Source organism: Schistocerca piceifrons, chromosome 7 (genome assembly GCF_021461385.2).
Source record: "Schistocerca piceifrons isolate TAMUIC-IGC-003096 chromosome 7, iqSchPice1.1, whole genome shotgun sequence".
In the NCBI taxonomy this organism is placed as follows: domain Eukaryota; kingdom Metazoa; phylum Arthropoda; class Insecta; order Orthoptera; family Acrididae; genus Schistocerca; species Schistocerca piceifrons.
In genome coordinates this window covers 581,922,027-581,943,169 of record NC_060144.1, presented here as the reverse complement: position 1 = coordinate 581,943,169, position 21,143 = coordinate 581,922,027, and the positions used below count along the sequence as shown (strand labels likewise).

Sequence of the window (21,143 nt, the reverse complement as noted above, 5' to 3'; positions counted from 1 at the left end):
TTTTTATTTCTCTCTTTTTCCGTTAATTCACCGACCCCCCCTCCCCTCCACACCTCTCCCCTGCCCTTTGTCCTGATCTGTAGCACTTCATTGTCCGCCACCCCCCACCATACTGTTCCTCCCCCTCCCTGCTGCAGCCTCCTCCTTACCCCCACCTAGCTGCCACTCCCATCATCATGCACCGGTGCTGGTGATCGCAGTGTGGTTTCAGTTGCCTGAGGCTGCAGTTAGTTTTTTTTTTTTTTTGTGTGTGTGTGTGTGTGTGTGTGTGTGTGTGTGTGTGTGTGTCCAGTGCTGACAAAGGCCTTAATGGCCGAAAGCTCTAATTGTGAGATTCTTTTTGATGTACCTATCTGTGACTCAGCATCTCCACTATATGGTGAGTAGCAGCTTTCGTTCTCATGATATTGCTACATTCCATCCTGGATTTTCCATTGTTTAGCACCTACATAAGTCATTGATTCATTAGTAGTGTTTAGTAGTGTAGTGTAGTGTTGTGTTGTGTTGATGTATTGTCGTCACTGCAGTCTTCCATGCTAATGTTGATAAGTCTTTAGATGCACTGAATCTGAGGATGAACTCAGCATCTTCCAGTGGTATGTATGCCTGGCATCAACCAACTGAGAACAACGAACAACAGAAGAATGACACTTAGCCAGTGGCATGCTGGTGGGAGGTTTAAAAGTGCCATCTCTTACATAGCTTTGTGAAGCATGCTCCATGCAGTTGATGATGCTGTAGATACTGCATCTTCATGATCCATACTCAAGAGGCAAGACACTCTGTCTTCATTCCTCCAAAACCTTAACACCTTCTCTCCCATGCTCATTGAGTGGTCCTCCGCAACCCAATATGCCACCTTCCTGGACATTGACTGCCTCCCAGAGGGCTCCGTCCATACTTCTGTCCGTATTAAATTCCACTAACACCCAACAGTACATGCATTTTGACAACTATCATTCCCATACATCCTGGCCACTCATGTACAGTGCATCTGCAGTGATGAGAATTTCCTTTCCCTGTACACTGGAGGTCCCACAAAGCCTTCACAGGCAGACACTACACCCCCCCCCCCCCTCCCGCCCCTACCCTGAAACCTAATCCCTAATCTTCCAACAGATTCCCTGTGTCATATCCTCACACACTCCTAATCCTCCCACCCCCAATTATCAGGATTGCTGTCCTCATCATCTAGTATCACACTGGACTGGAACAACGAAACTGTATCCTTCGCCAGGGATTTGATGGTTATCATCATTCCCAGAAATGAGGGACACCCCACCCAAGATCCTTCCCTCCCCTCCTAAAGTAGTATTCCTTTGCCCACCTAACCTACACATCATTCTGGTAAATCCCTATGCCTCTCCCACTCCCAACTCCTTGCTATAGGAGTCTATATATCCTTGTGGAAGACGCTGGTGCAAGATGTGTCCCAATTCATCCACACTGCACTATATGGGGCCATGGCCAGCAATCAGGTGTCAGCCAGAATGAATGCTCACTGTCAAACTGTGGCCAAGCTTAGGATTAACCTTCTGCGACATAACATGCAGCTGTGTGCAACATACTCAAGTTCAATGGTTGCTTCGTAACCCAGGGCATTGTGGTTCTCGCTTCAAGCACTGGTTTTTATGAACTACACAGATGGAAGTTATCCTCACAACACATCTTTCACTCCCTTAACCCTCCTGGCTTCAAGATCCACCAACCCACTGCTCCACATCCTCTGTCCAACTGTTTCCCCTTCCACTGTCCTGTTGTTGTTGTTGTTGTTGTTGTTGCTGCGGTGTTCAGTCCTGATACTGGTTTGATGCAGCTCTCCATGGTACTCTATCCTGTGCAAGCTTCTTCATCTCCCAATACGTACTGCAACCCTCCACACTGCCCTCCAATGTTAAATTTGTGATCCCCTGATGCCTCAGAACATGTCCTACCAACCGGTTCCTTCTTCGTGTCAAGTTGTGTCACAAACTCCTCTTCTTCCCAATTCTATTCAATACCTCCTCATTAGTTATGTGATCTACCCATCTAATCTTCAGCATTCTTCTGTAGCACTCCATTTCGAAAGCTTCTATTCTCTTCTTGTCCAAACTATTTATCGTCCATGTTTCACTTCCATACATGGCTACACTCCATACAAATACTTTCAGAAACGACTTCCTGACACTTAAATCTATACTCGATGTTAACAAATTTCTCTTCTTCAGAAACGCTTTCCTTGCCATTGCCAGTCTACATTTTATATCCTCTCTACTTCGACCATCATCAGTTATTTTGCTCCCCAAATAGCAAAACTCATTTACTACTTTAAGCAAGATTTAATTCGACTACATTCCATTATCATCGTTTTGCTTTTGTTGATGTTCATCTTATATCCTCCTTTCAAGACACTGTCCATTCCATTCAACTGCTCTTCCAGGTCCTTTGCTGTCTCTGACAGAATTACAATGTTATTGGTGAACCTCAATGTTTTTATTTCTTCCCCATGGATTTTAATACCTACTCTGAATTTTTCTTTTGTTTCCTTTACTGCTTGCTCAATATACAGATTGAATAACATCAGGGAGAGGCTACAACCCTGTCTCACTCCTTTCCCAACCACTGCCTCCCTTTCATGCCCCCTCCACTCTTATAACTGCTATCTGGATTCTGTACAAATTGTAAATAGCCTTTCGCTCCCTGTATTTTACCCCTGCCACCCTTAGAATTTGAAATAGAGTATTCCAGTCAACATTGCCAAAAGCTCGCTCTAAGTCTACAAATGCTAGAAACATAGGTTTGCCTTTCCTTAATCTATTTTCTAAGATAAGTCGTAAGGTTAGTATTGCCTCAGGTGTTCCAACATTTCTACGAAATCCAAACTGATCTTCCCCGAGGTCGGCTTCTACCAGTTTTTCCATTCATCTGTAAAGAATTTGCGTTAGTATTTTGCAGCTGTGACTTATTAAACTGATAGTTCGGTAATTTTCACATCTGTCAACACCTGCTTTCTTTGGGATTGGAATTGTTATATTCTTCTTGAAGTCTGAGGGTATTTCACCTGTCTCATACATCTTGCTCACCAGATGGTAGAGTTTTGTCAGGACTGGCTCTCCCAAGGCCATCAGTAGTTGTAATGGAATGTTGTCGACTCCCGGGGCCCTATTTCGCCTCAGGTCTTTCAGCACTCTGTCAAACTCTTCACAGAGTATCGTATCTCCCATTTCATCTTCATCTACATCCTCTTCCATTTCTATAATATTGTCCTTAAGTACATAGCCTTTGTATAGTCCCTCTATATACTCCTTCCACCTTTCTGCTTTCCCTTCTTTGCTTAGAACTGGATTTCCATCTGAGCTCTTGATATTCATACAAGTGGCTCTCTTTTCTCCAAAGGTCTCTTTAGTTTTCCTGTAGGCTGTATCTATCTTGCCCCTAGTGAGATAAGCCTCTACATCCTTACATTTGTCCTCTTGCCATCCCTGCTTAGCCATGTTGCACTTCCTGTCGATCTCATTTTTGAGACGTTTGTATTTCCTTTTGCCTGTTTCATTTACTGCATTTTTATATTTTCTCCTTTCATCTATTAAATTCAATTTCTTCTGTTACCCAAAGATTTCTACTAGCCCTCGTGTTTTTACCTACTTGATCCTCTGCTGCCTTCACTACTTCATCCCTCAGAGCTACCCATTCTTCTTCTACTGTATTTCTTTCTCCCATTCCTGTCAATTGTTCCCTTATGCTCTCCTTGAAACTCTGTACACCCTCTGGTTTGGTCAGTTTATCCAGGTCCCATCTCCTTAAATTCCCCCTTTTTGCAGTTTCTTCAGTTTTAATCTACAGTTCATAACCAATAGATTGTGGTCAGAGTCCACATCTGCCCCTGGAAATGTCTTAAAATTTAAAACCTGGTTCCTAAATCTCTGTCTTACCATTATATAATCTATCTGATACCTACTATTATCTCTAGGATTCTTCCAGGTATACAACCTTCTTTCATGATTCTTGAACCAATTGTTAGCTATTATTAAGTTATGCTCTGTGCAAAATTCTACCAGGTGGCTTTCTCTTTCATTTCTTAACCCCAATCGATATTCGCCTACTATGTTTCCTTCTCTCCCTTTTTCTACTCTCGAATTCCAATCACCCATGACTATTAAATTTTCGTCTCCCTTCACTGCCTGAATAATTTCTTTTATCTCATCATACATTTAATCAATTTCTTCATCCTCTGCAGAGCTAGTTGGCATATAAACTTGTACTACTATAGTAGGCATGGGCTTCGTGTCTATCTTAGCCAGAATAATGCGTTCACTATGCTGTTTGTAGTAGCTTACCCGCACTCCTATTTTTTTTAATTCATTATTAAACCTACTCCTGCATTACCTCTATTTGATTTTATATTTATAACTCTGTATTCACCTGACCAAAAGTCTTGTTCGTCCTGCCACCGAACTTCACTAATTCCCACTATATCCAACTTTAACCTATCCATTTCCCTTTTTAAATTTTCTAACCTGTCCTGTTACCCCCTCTCATTCCATGCTTCCACGTATGCTTCCTTCGTGTGCCAGACCGCACTGGCTCCAGTGCCGGTATATCATATGTCCAACCTGTGCATGTTCCATCCTGCTACCCCCTCCCTCCCGCATTCCTAGCCAGCAAATCTGCTGGCCTTATCCAACCTGCTAACTACACATCACCAACCTCTCTTACTGCCACTCGCCTCTCTTCCTTCACCCCACCCTACCCGACACAATCCCCGCCCCACCCAGTCCACCTGTTGAAATGCAGCTCTGGCATTGTGTGTCCAGCTGGCTCATTATAGGGTCATATCTGTGTGTGTGTGTGTGTGTGTGTGTGTGTGTGAGGGGGGAGGGGGGGGGGGGCGAGACTAGCAAGTTTTCTTTCTCCTTTGTGTGTGCGTGTCAACAAGTCAATACCTCTGCTATTCAGTGAGCAGTCTCCTTTACTCCTAAATTATTTACATTGTGGTAGACATTTCCATACTGTATTTACATAAAGATTTGGTGCTCTCTGCAACAGGCTTAAGATTAGTAGCACAATTTGTAATCCGCAGCTGAATTGATGTGATTTTGTATTTATTACCAAGTCATGATGTACAAGAAGTCTTATTCTCCACCTGTAGCATTGTTGACAGGACTGACTGTGAACTTTTGGTAATGAGCTGTATGGAAGTCCTTAAACAGATGTTGGCAGTTCATTGACCATGCAACCTGCAGAGTCCTTGACTTGCACCATAAGGTGGAGAGATGTTGGAGTCCGCTTAATAGTTCAGGGGTCCATTATACACAGGAGATGGCTACACAGGCAGCAGGATCTGTGTGGAGTGAATTGGGTATTTTTTTAGGTTAGAGGGTCTCGGATAAGTATAACCGAGCTTCAGTCTCGAGGTGCAGGTCAAACGTAGGACGAGGGTAGATCTAGGAACCATCGGTATTATAGTCGTAAACTGTCCTAGCTGTGTTGGAAAAGAACCAGAGCTGCAGGTGATAATAGAAAGTGTTGAAGCTGAAATTGGCTAAAGGTGGAGATAAGTTCAGCCGAATGTTTTGTCAAGGAACTGAGGATATTCAGAAAGGATTTATTAAATTCATTTGGTTGTGGTATGTTTATTGCTGCCAGAAGTAGTGTATCTTGTAGTGAAACTGAAGTGGAAAGCTCAAACAAAACTCTCATTTTGAAGAGGTACCCTACTCGTACAATTACAGGGTGTTACAAAAAGGTACGGCCAAACTTTCAGGAAACATTCCTCACACACAAATAAAGAAAAGATGTTATGTGGACATGTGTCCGGAAACGCTTAATTTCCACGTTAGAGCTCATTTTAGTTTGGTCAGTATGTACTGTACTTCCTCGATTCCCTGCCAGTTGGCCCAATTGAAGGAAGGTAATGTTGACTTCGGTGCTTGTGTTGACATGCGACTCATTGCTCTACAGTACTAGCATCAAGCACATCAGTACGTAGCATCAACAGGTTAGTGTTCGTCACAAACGTGGTTTTGCAGTCAGTGCAATGTTTACAAATGCGGAGTTGGCAGATGCCCATTTGATGTTTGGATTAGCACGGGGCAATAGCCGTGGCGCGGTACGTTTGTATCGAGACAGATTTCCAGAACGAAGGTGTCCTGACAGGAAGACGTTCGAAACAATTGATCGGCGTCTTAGGGAGCACGGAACATTCCAGCCTATGACTCGCGACTGGGGAAGACCTAGAACGACGAGGACACCTGCAATGGACGAGGCAATTCTTCGTGCAGTTGACGATAACCCTAATGTTAGTGTCAGAGAAGTTGCTGCTGTACAAGGTAACGTTGACCACGTCACTATATGGAGAGTGCTATGGGAGAACCAGTTGTTTCCGTACCATGTACAGTGTGTGCAGGCACTATCAGCAGCTGATTGGCCTCCACGGGTACACTTCTGCGAATGGTTCATCCAACAATGTGTCAATCCTCATTTCAGTGCAGATGTTCTCTTTATGGATGAGGCTTCATTCCAACGTGATCAAATTGTAAATTTTCACAATCAACATGTTTGGGCTGATGAGAATCCACACGCAATTGTGCAATCACGTCATCAACACAGATTTTCTGTGAACGTTTGGGCAGGCATTGTTGGTGATGTCTTGATTGGGCCCCATGCTCTTCCACCTACGCTCAATAGAGCACGTTATCATGATTTCATACGGGATACTCTACCTGTGCTGCTAGAACATGTGCCTTTACAAGTACGACACAACATGTGGTTCATGCACAATGGAGCTCCTGCACATTTCAGTCGAAGTGTTCGTATGCTTCTCAACAACAGATTCGGTGACCGATGGATTGGTAGAGGCGGTCCAATTCCACGGCCTCCATACTCTCCTGACCTCAACCCTATTGACTTTCATTTATGCGGGCATTTGAAAGCTCTTGTCTACACAACCCCGGTACGAAATGTAGAGACTCTTCGTGCTCGTATTGTAGATGGCTGTGATACAATACGCCATTCTCCAGGGTTGCATCAGTGCATCAGGGATTCCGTGCAACGGAGGGTGGATGCATGTATCCTTGCTAACAGGGGACATTTTGAACATTTCCTGTAACAAAGTGTTTGAAGTCACGCTGGTATGTTCTGTTGCTGTGTGTTTCCATTCCATGATTAATGTGATTTGAAGAGAAGTAATAAAATGAGCTCTAACATGGAAAGTAAGCGTTTCCGGACACATGTCCACATAACATATTTTCTTTCTTTGTGTGTGAGGAATGTTTCCTGAAAGTTTGGCCATACCTTTTTGTAACACCCTGTATAGTTGCTGATAGGCATTTCATCTGACATTGTACTAAATGCTTTCTCCGAAAATTATTTGAGCATTTAGTTCAGGAGGTCACTCGAAGTGTAAATGGTTATGATAACATACTTGATCTCTTAGCAACAAAATATCCATGAACAAACAGGGAACACCATGTCGGATACAGGATTAGTGGCTGCTAGGTCATTGTAGCCCGACTGAATACTGTAACATTCAAATCTGCCAGAAATGATCACAAAATACATGTTTTTAAAAGCAGATAAACTTTTCTTCATGCTTTCTGAAGAGATGGCCTCCATTACTTCCAAACTAACTATATGAATGTAGATTAGGTGTGGCTTAAATTTGAAGAAATGGCATTGATAGCAATTGGTGATGTGTTACAGAAACTCAGAATTCAGCCACGGCTTCACATGAGATGCTTCTATTATTTTCCACAGTAAAACTCTGCCTCGAAATCTGGCAGAAAATCCAAAGAGGTTCAGATCATATGTAAAGTAAGCCAGTGGCAAGACACGATCAATACCGTCACTGCGTGATAGGGGTGGTAATGTTACCAGAGACAGTACCACTAAATTGAGTTACGAAACAGTTTTCCAAAGTTTCTTTCCCAAGGAAGATGAATTAAATATTCCAGTATTCAAATCAAGAAGAACTGTCACCTTGAGTAAGTACGAAGTAGATACTCTGTGTGGGGAAGCAACTTAAATCACTTAATAAAGGCAACACTCCTGCTTCATACTTAATACTAATTAGCTTGCTTTTGGAGTGTGTTGATACAATAGCTCCAGACTTAGAAATTATGTACAACCGCTCACCTGACAGAAGATCCATACTGAAGGACTGGAAAGTTGCACAGTTCACACCAATACAAAAGAAAAGAAATAGAAGTAATCCACTGGATCAGAGAACCATATCATCGATGTTGATGTGCGATACGGTTTTGGAATATATATCGTGTTTGAACATTATAAATTATCTTTATTTTCCTTCAATATATGTAACAGTTATGACAATAGTCATTTCTTTGTGGTGAATAATATTGGACAATCACATCCACTTCCAAACCATGGTCCACAAAAGATTTTGTGGTGTTAGCAAAGGCAAAATTCGTATGTACCTCCATGATTGTACACACAAGCTGAATATTACTTAAAGCATTGCAAAAATTTTACATCTGTGAAATACGTGTTTTACTACCTTAGACATAAGCGTAATCAGACAGGTCCCACCAGTGTACATGTGAGTAACCAAATATGCATTACTCCTCACCATTAACCTTTACATAAATACAACATAATAAACATGTGAGTATACAATGTGAATTCTTTCCAATCAGATGCAGCAAACGGAAGCACTGCAATATCTTAGTCGTCTCATAATCTTTGTGTAAGTCACATACAGTGATGTGCAACAGCCTCATATGCAATTGAAACTTCACATGCACTATGGACAATAGTGACAAACTACTCTTTACAGCATGAACCTTAATTACAATTGTTACAATTAATTACTATCATTTTCATTTCTTTCACAAAAACAATTGTGACATGTCACACATTATAATAAGACTAAAGCAGTGTCACAATTCGGCATGCCTGAAACTAAATACCTGTCAGTCATGATTGACTTAACAAATTGTAATTAAAGTAAGTTTTTTATCTTTTTAAATTTTATTAAAATAATCATCAAGCGCAAATTATTAAAATTGACACACTTATTTTGCCCATGGCACATTATTTCCTCATATTAACTGCTTTGAAGACCACTGGCTCCTGTTTATACATGTACCATGTTGCTATAATAATGTTGTGATGCTGTGTAGCTTTGCCCGCATCAAGAAATTATTTACAATAACATTACAAACTGCAATTGGTAATGTTAAGCATTCTATTACATGCCCTGTTCTCGACACGTGTGTCCTACGAGCTCAATTCATGTGTTGTATCATGCCTACATCACATTTCATATGTGTACTGACCAGATAGGTGCCAAGTGGTCCACACCTTGTTACAGATCTGGTCAGCATACATGAAAAGTGTTGTAGGCAGGACATTTCTAAACATCAGTGGTTTTAGTAATTACGCAGTAAATATGTGGAAATTACCTATTCTGATTATGACTATATTTTAAAAGTTTTAATATTTCATTATGTGAACTGAATATAGCACACAATATGGTTTAAAGGTAATAATTTAATGTACAAATACTGTGTGGACTACAAGTCACGATAAAGAAAGCGGTAGTAATCTAATGTATAAATAAGGAAGGGAGTACTGGTCAGCCAACTGGTTATCGGACATATGAAATGTGCCATAAGTAAGATATTGGAAATGTCAGGTAATTCAGTAACTATACAGTAAGTGAATTGACCTTGTAGGTCACATAATGTCTATTGAGAACAGAGCACATAATAGAATGCCTATCATTGCTAATTGCAATGTTATTGTAAATATTTTCTTGATGTATGCAAAATTACACAGCATTGTAGCTTAATTATAGCCATGTGATGTACAGGGGATAGGTAAAATAATGTGAACTCTTGTACTTACTTGGAAAATTCATTTGTTAATAAGAGATTGTACCCCCATTTTCCTTGTAATATGGCTGGTTTGTTAATAAGAGGTTGGGCCCCCATTTTCCTTGTAATATGGCTACAATTCTTCTTGGAATACTCGCATATAATGATTGTATAGTCTCCAGTGGAATGTCGTGCCACTCTTCGATCAGAACCTCTTCTAACCCCTGTAGTAATGAGGGAGGCAGAAATTTGCTCTGGAGTCTGCAGTCCAATACCGCCCACAAGGGTTCGATAATCTTCAAGTCCGGGGACTGTGCCGGCCAGGAAAGACGCTGTAGTTCAGTTGCATGCTCCTCATGCCACGATTGCACTGTCCTGGCTGTGCGAATGGGTGCATTATCGTCCTGAAAAATGGCATCATTGTTGGGGAACAACATCTGAATCATGATGGGATCAACCTTATCACCTAAAATGTTCACATAATTGTTAACTGTAACGCAGGTGTTTAAGGGTAATGATTGGAGCAGCAGAATATCATGATATGGTGCCCACTCCATCCCTCTTCCACCTCCATTGGAATCAATCAATCAGGATTGTAGGCTTCATTTGGCAGTCTCCAGACATAAGCCCAGCTTGATGTTGGAAAACATTGACTCGTTGGACCATATGACATGTTTCCAGCTGGCCAGGATTTATGCTCCTGAAACCATGTTTTACGCTGCTTTGTGTTGGCTGATTTGTGCCCACTATTACGTTTACACAATGATGTCTTTCCATGTTTTGTGTAATCTGTCATGACTGTTGAAATAGTTGTTCTTGAAACATTCAATAAGTTGGCTGTCTTAGTCACTGATGCTCCATCTAATTGGGCACCCGCAGTCTGCCCTCTTTGGAACTCTGTTAGGTCTTTCATTGCACATTGACCTCGGCCTCTGAATGCAAGTATGAAGTGTGCACTACTTGTAAACAACCTACACTGATGCCTAGTCCGCACTGAAAATGCACAGTCCTCTACGACACATGCCTTACCTGTGTTGTTGACCATCAAACACAATCATCCCGTTACTACTACTACTACTACTACTACTACTACTACTGTTCATGTTATTTTGCCTATCCCCTGTATGTATAAACATAACCAGTGGTCTCTGAGCCATTTAATATATGGAAATAATGTGCCACAGGTAAAATATTATAGAAGTGTGTTTGTTTTATCAATTTGTGTTTGATAATTAATAAAATAAAATTTATAAAGAATTTTTTTAATTGAAGCCGGTTATGTCGGTCACAACTGACAGATATTTAGTTTTGGGCATGCCATATTGTGGCACTAGTTTACTCTTATTGTAATGTGTGATGCATCACAATTGTGTATGTAAATTATTGTAATTAATTGTAACAACAATAATTAAGGTCAGTGCTGGTTTGTTATCCTTGACTAAAAGTGCATGTGATGTTCCAATTGCATGTGAGGCTGTTGAATATCAATGCTAGAAACCTCTACCGAGGTTATGAGGGGATTAAGATAGTACAGTGCTTCATTTTACTACATTTGATTGGAAAGAATTCTCACACTGTTCTCATACAAGGTTTATTATGTTGTACTTATGGAAAGGTTAATGGTGAAGAATAATGCATGTGTGGTTACTCATATGTTCATTAGTGGGAACTGTATGATTGCATTTACGTCTAAGATATTTCAAAAATATATGGAAAGGTTGTGTTCAGGGATCTACTTAAGAATCTAACTGCAAATAATATATTGTCCAAGTCAGAGTTTGGGTTCCTTAAAGGTTCTGATATAGAGAAGGCTATTTATGCATATAGTGAGAATGTATTTAATCCATTAGATAACAAATTAGAGGCCACTGACATTTTTTGTGAGCTGTCAAAAGCCTTTGACTGTGTGAATCACAATATTCTCTTAAGTAAATTAGAGTATTATTGTGTCACTGGCAGTGCTGCAAAAATGCTTCGAGTCTTACGTAACACAAGAAACAAAGGGTGTCGTTGTGAAATACCTGTGGAGTATGCCCTGATTAGGAATTAATTACATGTGGTGTTCTTCAACGTTCCATCTTTGGTCCTCTGCTTTTTCTTGTGTGCATTAAAGATGTCTTGTCTGTTACATTGCCAAATGCTAGAAATGGCTGCTGAACAAATTTTCACTGACATTATTAAATGGTTTAAAGCTAATTCACTGTCATTAAACTTTGAAAACACACAATATATGAAGTTCAGAACTTACAAGAGGTTTCCTTCCAGCATGAGTGTAACACATGAAGACATGCAGATAGAAGAGGTTTAAAATGTTAAATTTCTGATATTACAACTTGATAATAAACTGAATTTGGAAGGGCATACCACAGAAATGCTGACGTGCCTAAACAAGTCTGTATTTGCAATGCGAATGATGTCAGGTGTAGGAGATATAAATACAAAAAATCGTACATAATTTGCATACTTTCATTCTATTACATCGTATAGTATCGTATTCTGGGGTAACTCATCAAACTGAGCTTGAGTTTTTAGAGTGCAAAAGCCTGTAATAAGACTCATTTGCTGTCTAAATTCATGTAAAATAACATCATGCAGAAACTAGTTCAAGGAACTGGGTATTCAACCATTGCTTGTCAGTATATTTATTCCTTAATGAAATTTGTTGCAAATAATGTGTCTATTTCCAATCAATAGTTCAATACACAGTATCAATACTAGGAATAAGACCAATTTACATAAAGACCTAAAATCACTTACCTTGGTCCAAAAAGGGGTCAAATACTCAGGAACACACATTTTCAATAAAGTGCCAGCAATCATTAAGTCCAGAGTTACAGATAAAGCACAATTTAAACAAAGTTTGAAAGACTTTTGGTAGGCAACTCCTACTGCTCTATAGATGAATATCTTAACATGGACTGTTAGACCAGCTGACATAAAAGTGTAAAATTTTAGTTTTGACAGAACTTGGTCACATTATGTATTTTGTGTTTGATAAAATCATTAAAAGTGCATAACTGTGTTTCATTCTAATAGTGTATTAATTCTGTAAATATTTGCAGTTGCAGTTTATTGCAATGTATTCACATATCTTGACAATCTCCTGACAAATGATCAGGGAAGTAAGTATTATATTCAAATGTTATAGGTTTTTTATATTTTACTTTCTGACTTGTTCCACACCCACGAGAATCATCTCAGTTTTGGATTTGTGGGACGAAAATTGAATCTAATCTAATTTAATCTGTGTAAAACATGTATTGTGCAGATGTAAAATTTTTGTAATACTTTAGGTAACTTTCAACTTGTATGTACAATCATTGAAGTACATTGTAATTTTGCCTTTGATAACACCATAAACTCTTTTGTAGCCCATGATGTAAAAACGGATGTGCCTGCCTGAAACAGGTCACTACAAAGAAATGACTATTATCGCAACTGTGACATATTGAAGAAAAATAAAGATTTTAATAAACCAAGTTGCTGATTCTATCCTCCTTCAGTATGTTGTAACTTCAGTAGTTATGAATTATCTTGAGGAAAATGCTCTGTTGACATCTAGCATGGATTCAGGAAATATCATTCTTGCAAATCACAACTGGCTCTTTATTTGCACAAAGTAGAGAATGCTATTGACAGGTGATCTCAAATTGTTTTCATATTTCTAGAGTTTCTGAAGTCTTTGGCACTGTTCCTCACAAGCAGGTCCTCATCAAAATACGTGCCTATGAAGTACATCATACTCATGCAACTGGATTCATGATTTCCTGTGAGATAAGTAACAGTTCGTAATAACTGATGAAAAATCATTGAGTAAAACAGAAGTGATATCTGGTGTTCGTCAAGGGATTGCTATAGGCCCTCTGCTGTTGCTAATCTAGATGTTCTGTCTACACCTCACGATCCATTGAGAGATGAGCAGGCAAGCCGCCTATGAAATCCTGCTGTGAGTGCTAGAATCTTGCTGGTGCAGCAGATTGTAAGACCCCCCAGTCTGCCACACTAGGGGGCCAAATTTCCACATGTTGAGGCACAACAGCTACGCTGTTGTGGTCACCTATGTAACTGCTGGAGGCAGGGACCTGTCACAATACGGTATTTGCAGAGTGTCTATAAATGCTCTTCCCCCAGCCTCTAGTGCAGCACCTCATCTTTGACCATTGCTGATGCTGTGTCATTCTCTACGCCAACTGTTGGTCCCATGTGGGCCTAATAGCTTCAACTACATCTAGCTGCATCATTAGCCAGCCACTAGTCTACAGGCTGCTTCTAGACCTGACAGTTCCGGGGCTTGAGCTAGTGCCACCAAGAGAAGACCTCCACCCCCTCTAGGGTGTCTCCATCCAGCTCTGTGGGCACCTCCAAGAGATCCCCATCCAGTGTACACTGCCGCTTGCCGGATGTCTGACACTGGCCTAACGTCTGCAAGACTGCACCAGATGGTGGTATCCTGTCAAGGCAGCACTCCTGCATGGAATTATCGCACTGCCATAAGCTGAGCACACTGCTGTGTGTGTCACGTCACAGCTGCCTTGGGTGTACACACACACTGCCCAGATGCAATTGTCAACCTCTGTACAGATGACTTGCAGAATAAACAATTTTAGTACTAATTGACCTCTTCTGATTCCTCATTCACAGTGGTACTTGTAGAATTTAACGCTCCATCCTGCACACGCCATCCTGGGGCAGCAACGAACATCCTGGCATTTAATGGCATCCTGGCATTTAATGGCGTCATCACCACCGACTCAATTACATGTACGAGGGCTGTTCAAAAAGTATCCAACTTTTAGTTATAAAATCAATCTTTATTCAATTGTTTGACACTAGTCACCTTCAAAGTAGTCCACCTTCTACACACACCTCCCAGAACTGCTGCCACTGTTGGAAGCATCACTGGAAAGCGTCCTTTGCCATGGTGCGCAGCTGCTCCATCAAATTCTGCATAATATCTTCCCCGTTCTGAACTCTGGTCCCTTTCAGAGTCTTTTTTTCAAGCTATGGAAAAGTGAGAAGTCACTCACAGCTAGGTGAGGGTAATAGGGAGGCTATCATACTGCAACTGTGTTGTGTTTGGCCAAAAAATTCTGAATTAATGGAGATCAATGAGCAGGTGCATTATCATTGTGAAGGTGCCCACTGCTCCCAAGTCCAGCTGTTTGTGCTTCATCTCTTGGTAGTACTCCTTATTGACACGAGAACATTCTGGGACATATTCGTGATCATGCCATTGGAATCAAAAAGACGCTCAGCATGACTTTCACATTGCTGCAGACCTGCCTCACTTTGTTGGGTGTTCATGGATGCTTCCATTACAGTGACTGGAATTTTCTTTCTGGGTCCTACCCATAAACCTAGGACTCATCACCAGTGATCACCATTGTAAGAAAGTTGGGATCACCGTTCACAGTATCCAGCATGTCGTATGTGATCTCCAAAACGTAGTTGCTTCTGCTCAGTTGTTAACAACTTTGGCACAAATTTTGCTGAGATCCACATATTCCATTAAAATGGTACTAATAGATCCAATATTGATTTTAACATCATCTGCAAGTTCTCTGGACATGATTCATCTATCCTGCATTACCTGGGTCTTTACGTGGTTAATAACCACCTCATTTGCAGATGTTCAAAGCCTACTCAAATGTGTTTCACTCGTCACTGATGAGTAGCTATCTTTGAAGCTGTTGTACCACTCCTTTATCTGTGTGGTGCCCATTGGTTCATCCCCAAACACTTGTCGAATCTTGCAGATTGTTTCAACTAGAGAATTGCCGAGCTTAAAACAAAATTTGATCCAATAATGTTGTTCCATCCATGACTGTAACGCTCTTTTGATATAAAGTTTATAAAACAAAATAGTGAGAAATAAGAATAGCAGTGAGTAGAAACATTTCAGCAGAACACTGGGAAGCATGTTAATATGGCTGGCTGCAAAATTCAAACAACCACGGCTCTGCTTGTGCTGCAGCAGGGCGAGGAAGCCAACAGGGAGGCCAGCAGAGGGTGACTCCAACAGTTAGGCCGACACTGCACTCGTCACTCGCAGCTAGAATTGACGTGCACAGATCGGCACTATGTTCTGCATCCGTGGCACACCTGTGCAGCCAATCAAAGTGAAGTAATCGTCCACAAAGTGAGGATTTAAGCTCTCACTGAAGAAGCAGAAACCAGTGACACACCACAGTTATGGAAAAAAAAAATCGGGCATGCTCACTACATATTCCTACAAACATAGAGAGCACGCGCATCCCAATACCATTATAGGCTTCAAAAATAACAAATAAGGTCAGATACTTTTTGAAAAGGCCTTGTATAAATAATTTAGCAGACTCTCTGAGCAGCCCTCCTAGGTTGTTTGTAGATGTATGGTGTGAAAAGTTGTAACTGACCTGTGAGGTCGTCCAGATGAGTACTAAAAGCAATCAGTAAGTTTCATTTCCCAGTAGATTACACGAATTTTAAAGACTCAATACCTAAGGATTATAATTACAAACAACTTAAATTGGGATGGCCACATAAAAAAATGTTTTGGGAGAGGCAAACCAAAGACAGCGTTTTATTGGCAGAACACTTTGAAGTTGCAACAGATCTACTAGAGAGACAGCCTACATTATGCTTGTCCATCCTCCGCTAGAGTTTGCTGTGCAGTATGGGGTCCTTACCAGATAGGATTGATGTAGGACATCAGAAAAGTTCGCCGGCCGGTGTGGCCAAGCGGTTCTAAACGCTTCAGTCTGGAACCGCGTGACTGCTACGGTCGCAGGTTCGAATCCTGCCTCGGGCATGGATGTGTGTGATGTCCTTAGGTTAGTTAAGGGGACTGATGACCTCAGATGTTAAGTCCCATAGTGCTCACAGCCATTTGAACCATCAGAAAAGTTCAAAGGAGGGCAGCTCGTTTTTTATTATTGTGAAATAGGGGAGAGCATATTACGGATATGATATGCAAATTGACATGGCATTCATTAAAACAAAGATATTTCTTGTTGCGGCAAGGTATTTTCATGAAATTTCAGTCACCAATTTTCTCCTCCACTTGTAAAAATATTTTGTGGTGTCGCATGTATATAGGGAGAGATACCCATCGTAATAAAATTATAGAAATCAGAGCTTTAAGTGTTCATTCTTCTATTATGCTATTCAAGAGTGATATGGCGGAGAAATAGTCTGAAAGTGGTTCGACGAACCTCTGACAAGCACTTAAGTGTGAATTGCAAAGTATTCGTGTAGATGTAGAAATTGGTTTTCACAATTCATTCCACATTCCAGAAGGTTTTGCCTCTTCCTGAGAGTCATCATATGTAACTTCATGTGTATATATGTTTTTCACAATCCTTTTATGAAGGACCTTAAATTAGAAGCATTTTGTTTACTTCATAGTTAGGACGTAGTAATATTTGGTAGAAGCTGTTGGATGCACTTAAAATGATTGTAACACCCTTTTGATATGAAGTTTATAAAACAAAATAGTGACAACTTATGAATAGCAGTGAATAGAAACATTTCATCAGAACACTGGGAAGCATATTATTAAAGACCTAATATCTGTTATTGTGGTGCTGTGGCACACCTACCACAGAGTGCCAGTGGCTGAATGTCGGCTGGCTGCAAAATTCAAACAACCACAGCTCCGCTTGTGCTGCAGCAGGGTGAGGAAGCCAATAGGGAGGCCAGCAGAGGGTGACTCCGGCAGTTGCACAGACACTGCACTCGTCACGCGCAGCTAGAATCGGCGTGCACAGATCGGCACTATGACTGCATCCGCGGCACACCTGTGCAGCCAATCAAACTGAAGTAATCCTCCACAAAGTGAGGATTTAAGCTCTCACTGAAGAAGCAGAAAGCAGTGACACACCTGCCCGGAACTGATGATCATCACCAAAGCTGCTGCCAGCACACCTGTCATCATCCAGTCCACTGTTCGCTGACACTCTTCTGACCGAGGTGTTGCGCTATCAGGGACTGGACCCTACCATCTAGGCAGGTCTGGACTATGACATCATTTTGGGAATTGTTGTGAGGAAATTGAACTTGACATCATTCGTACTCATAAAAGAACTTTGCTTCCTAGACGAGTGGACTATTAGCATTTCAGGACTTAAATTTTTTTTTCCACTATATATTGTAGCAAGTGACTTCATTCTTGGCAGTAGCAAGAATAGCCTTTTATGCCATCTAAGAATTATGGAAGAAGTGTTTGTTTATTTGGTGTTTAATTTGAAAGAATCTCAAAGTACATTTACATTGTTTGTTCAAATAATAATGAACAATTAATCACTTCAGTCTTGTGTTGGACATAAAATGTAGTATGAGTGTATTAGTTGTATATCCACTTTCCAGTCTTTAACTCATTCAAAATTATTAATGAAAAATCCAAGGGACTTCTTCTATCCTGTGTAACTGCTATAGGAAAAAAGAAATTCTTTGAGAAGTAAGATTAGTAAACTCTCGTACAAAATCCAGAATGAATCTTTTCTCTGCAACGGTGTGTTCAGTGGCTTGAACCGAGGACCTTTGTCTTTCACAGGCAAGTGCTCTCTGACTGAGCTATCCAAACACAACTCGTGACTCGCCCTCACATCGTTACTTCTGCCAGGACCGCTTCTCATACCATCCAAACTACACAGTTCTGCGTATCTTGAGGGACTAGCACTCAGGGAAGAAAGATTTTGTGGGGAAATGGCTTAGCCACATCCTAGAAGATTGTTTACAGAACTTATTTTCTCTCTGCAACAGAGTTTGAACTGATTTGAAACTTCTTGTTGTCTAAATACTGTACGCTGGATAAGGGGTTGAGCCTGGGACCTTTGCCTTTCACAGGTAAGTGCTCTGCTGACAGCTGTCCAAGCACGATTTACAACCCACTTTCCGAGCTTCACTTCTCCCAGTACCTCTTCTCATGTGTCATGCTTGGATAGCTCAATTGGTAGAGGGCTCTCTCGCAAAACAAGTCCAGGTTGAGCACACAGTTTTAATCTGTCAGGAAGTTTCTCCTATGAAATGTTTGTTGTTGCAGTTTCTAAAGATGAATGTGGCAGATCATCAGGTAGATGCAATGTGTATATGCCTGCTCTTTCTCGGTTGTTTTTAGAGGGCTATTGAGTGATCAGTATCCCTCGTGTAGTGTTATTAGACACTAGACACGTAGATGTAACAAATGCTTAAAAGTTTTGTGTAATCACAGTAATAGTTTCTTCAAATCAAAGTAGTTGTGCACAGTCATATAGAGTCCAACATAATATATATTGTTCGTTGTTTAAAAAATTGAAAATAGGAAATAAAAATGTTGTGCAGTGCTGCTGTTGATGTTCACACGTAGATCTGCAAAGGTTGGCACTTGGTAAAACAGATACAGTAGAGCGTCGATTATCTGAAGTAATTGGGAGACATGGGTGTTCAGAAAACTGAGAAAACTGGTTTGTTCAGATAATTGAACTATACATGTTTATTTGCCAAAAAGAAGTACTGTACAGTAAATTTATTCATAAAAACTGGCATCTCTTTTAGTATTACAAAGTAACATACAAAGGCAACTTCAGTAGGAATATATAGTAATAATCTCGTACTTGTCCCTCATAGAAAGAACAACACATTTACGTTTAAGCATTTTGTATCGTCAAGTTCACTTCTTCACGCAGCAGCACACAAGTGGTCGTAACAGAGAACAGAAGGTGACTGTTGGCACAGTGAGAAGCTCTTCTTGGGGGCGCGCAATACTTCAAACTGCGCGGAGCGGCACGCCTCAACTCTAAGCTGGCGCAGCTGTTGCTGTGAACAGCTTTGATACTGCCGCTACTTCTACTGCCAGTGCCAAGCTGACAGAAGTGTGCTGATTGTTGAAACACAGCGACTGGCGGCTTGGCAGGTCAGCAGCGCCTTGTGAAGGACCCATTAGAAGCAATGTTCCGCCAGCGGTGGCCCAGTGTGGCCACTACTGTGGGAAACTTGGTTTGGGAGTGAGGGGGATGATGGACGGGAGGGTGGGAGAGTAACAGGTGCGAGCGAGTACACAGTTTGGTTAAGCGGTCGTTCAGTTGACAGATGTTCGGATAATCGATGCTCTACTGTATTATGTTTACACAAAGTAATTACCAACGTCTACTGGTCAAGAACTAGGGATATAAGGTGTCGATAAGAAGTTTTTATGCTGTTTCTATATTAATTTCGTGTAAAACTGCAGGAACTGGGTCATGAGAGATTCAAGTAATTCGTTAATGTAAAACTTAATTGACCATTGTTAGGAGAAATATTCAACACACACAAAAACATTTTGAAAAATTGTAGCTGAAGGTGACCATATTGCTGAATGCATCGAAACTGTGAAGTAAATTGAGTCTGCCAAGATCATTTAGAATATGAATTCAGAGCAGCTCTAGTGTACAAAAATGAGAAAAACGGGAATGAAAGGTAATGGTACCTTGTACGTCAAAGATAATGGTACCTCATCTGTCACCATGTATGTAGTGGCAGTTAATAGAAAATGGGGAGTGATCTGTGTACCAGTGTTTCGCTGTCAGTGTGGAACTAGCATCCATCTGTTAATCTCCTGTTTCTGGGCCATGGAGACATCAATCTTCTTCACCTGCTGCAAATGTGTTATTGCCAAAATTGATGATATAAATTAAAGAAAAGTGGTCAGTGGGAAGGCTACAAATCAGTAACAGCCAGTAATTGAAGTTAACTATGACTACACTGAAAAACAAGATACAGGTGTGAGCCAGTCCTGTCACAATGTTTCACCAAGTCCACTCATGATTCTGAGTGGCTTGGCAAGCTGCCACCGTGCTGTAGGAGAAGTACAATGAAATCGAAACTACTTTAGCATACTTTGGAAATTAAACAAAAATGTGTCCAGCCCCTAAAGAGAGTGAGAATTGATTAAGTGAGATGAATCAAGAAAAGGGCAAATGTTTGCCACAAGTTCCGAAATATGATCACAAAGACTGGAATTGCACCTTGGCAACCAACACAGTTGCTGCAAACATCCTGTTGTGAAACACGCATATCAAATGAGACTGCTTTCACGCGAGACTGCTACCAAGGTACTGGAAGATAGTGCAGGTGTATCAAAATGGTGGCAACTTCTGCACTACTAGCCTTCATATTACAGTTTCTACCTCTGAGACCCAATTGTGTAAAGAGCTGTCTCGAAAGAAACAGCATCCCTCTCAAACCATCACACACAAACACAAAAATATAGACACAAATGATACAAAACTAACAAAGATAAAAAATATATCTAAAAACAAAGATGATGTGACTTACCAAACGAAAGCGCTGGCACGTCGATAGACACACAAACAAACACAAATATACACACAA

General features: G+C 40.8%; 1 protein-coding gene across 2 annotated transcripts in view; it reads left to right on the top strand.

Annotated features, from left to right (window-relative positions):
• The window catches only part of LOC124804838 (A-kinase anchor protein 17A-like), a 134,433-nt gene that overhangs the window by 39,144 nt on the left and 74,146 nt on the right, over positions 1-21,143 (top strand). Inside the window, exon 1 of one of the 2 annotated variants that reach the window (XM_047265188.1) lies at positions 281-379. The exons of the other annotated variant lie outside the window; for it this stretch is intronic. Within the exon in view, the coding sequence (XP_047121144.1) occupies positions 344-379 (36 nt within the window). The 5' untranslated portion in view covers positions 281-343. Of the gene's footprint in view, positions 1-280; positions 380-21,143 lie in introns of those variants that run through there. 2 annotated transcript variants of the gene reach the window in all.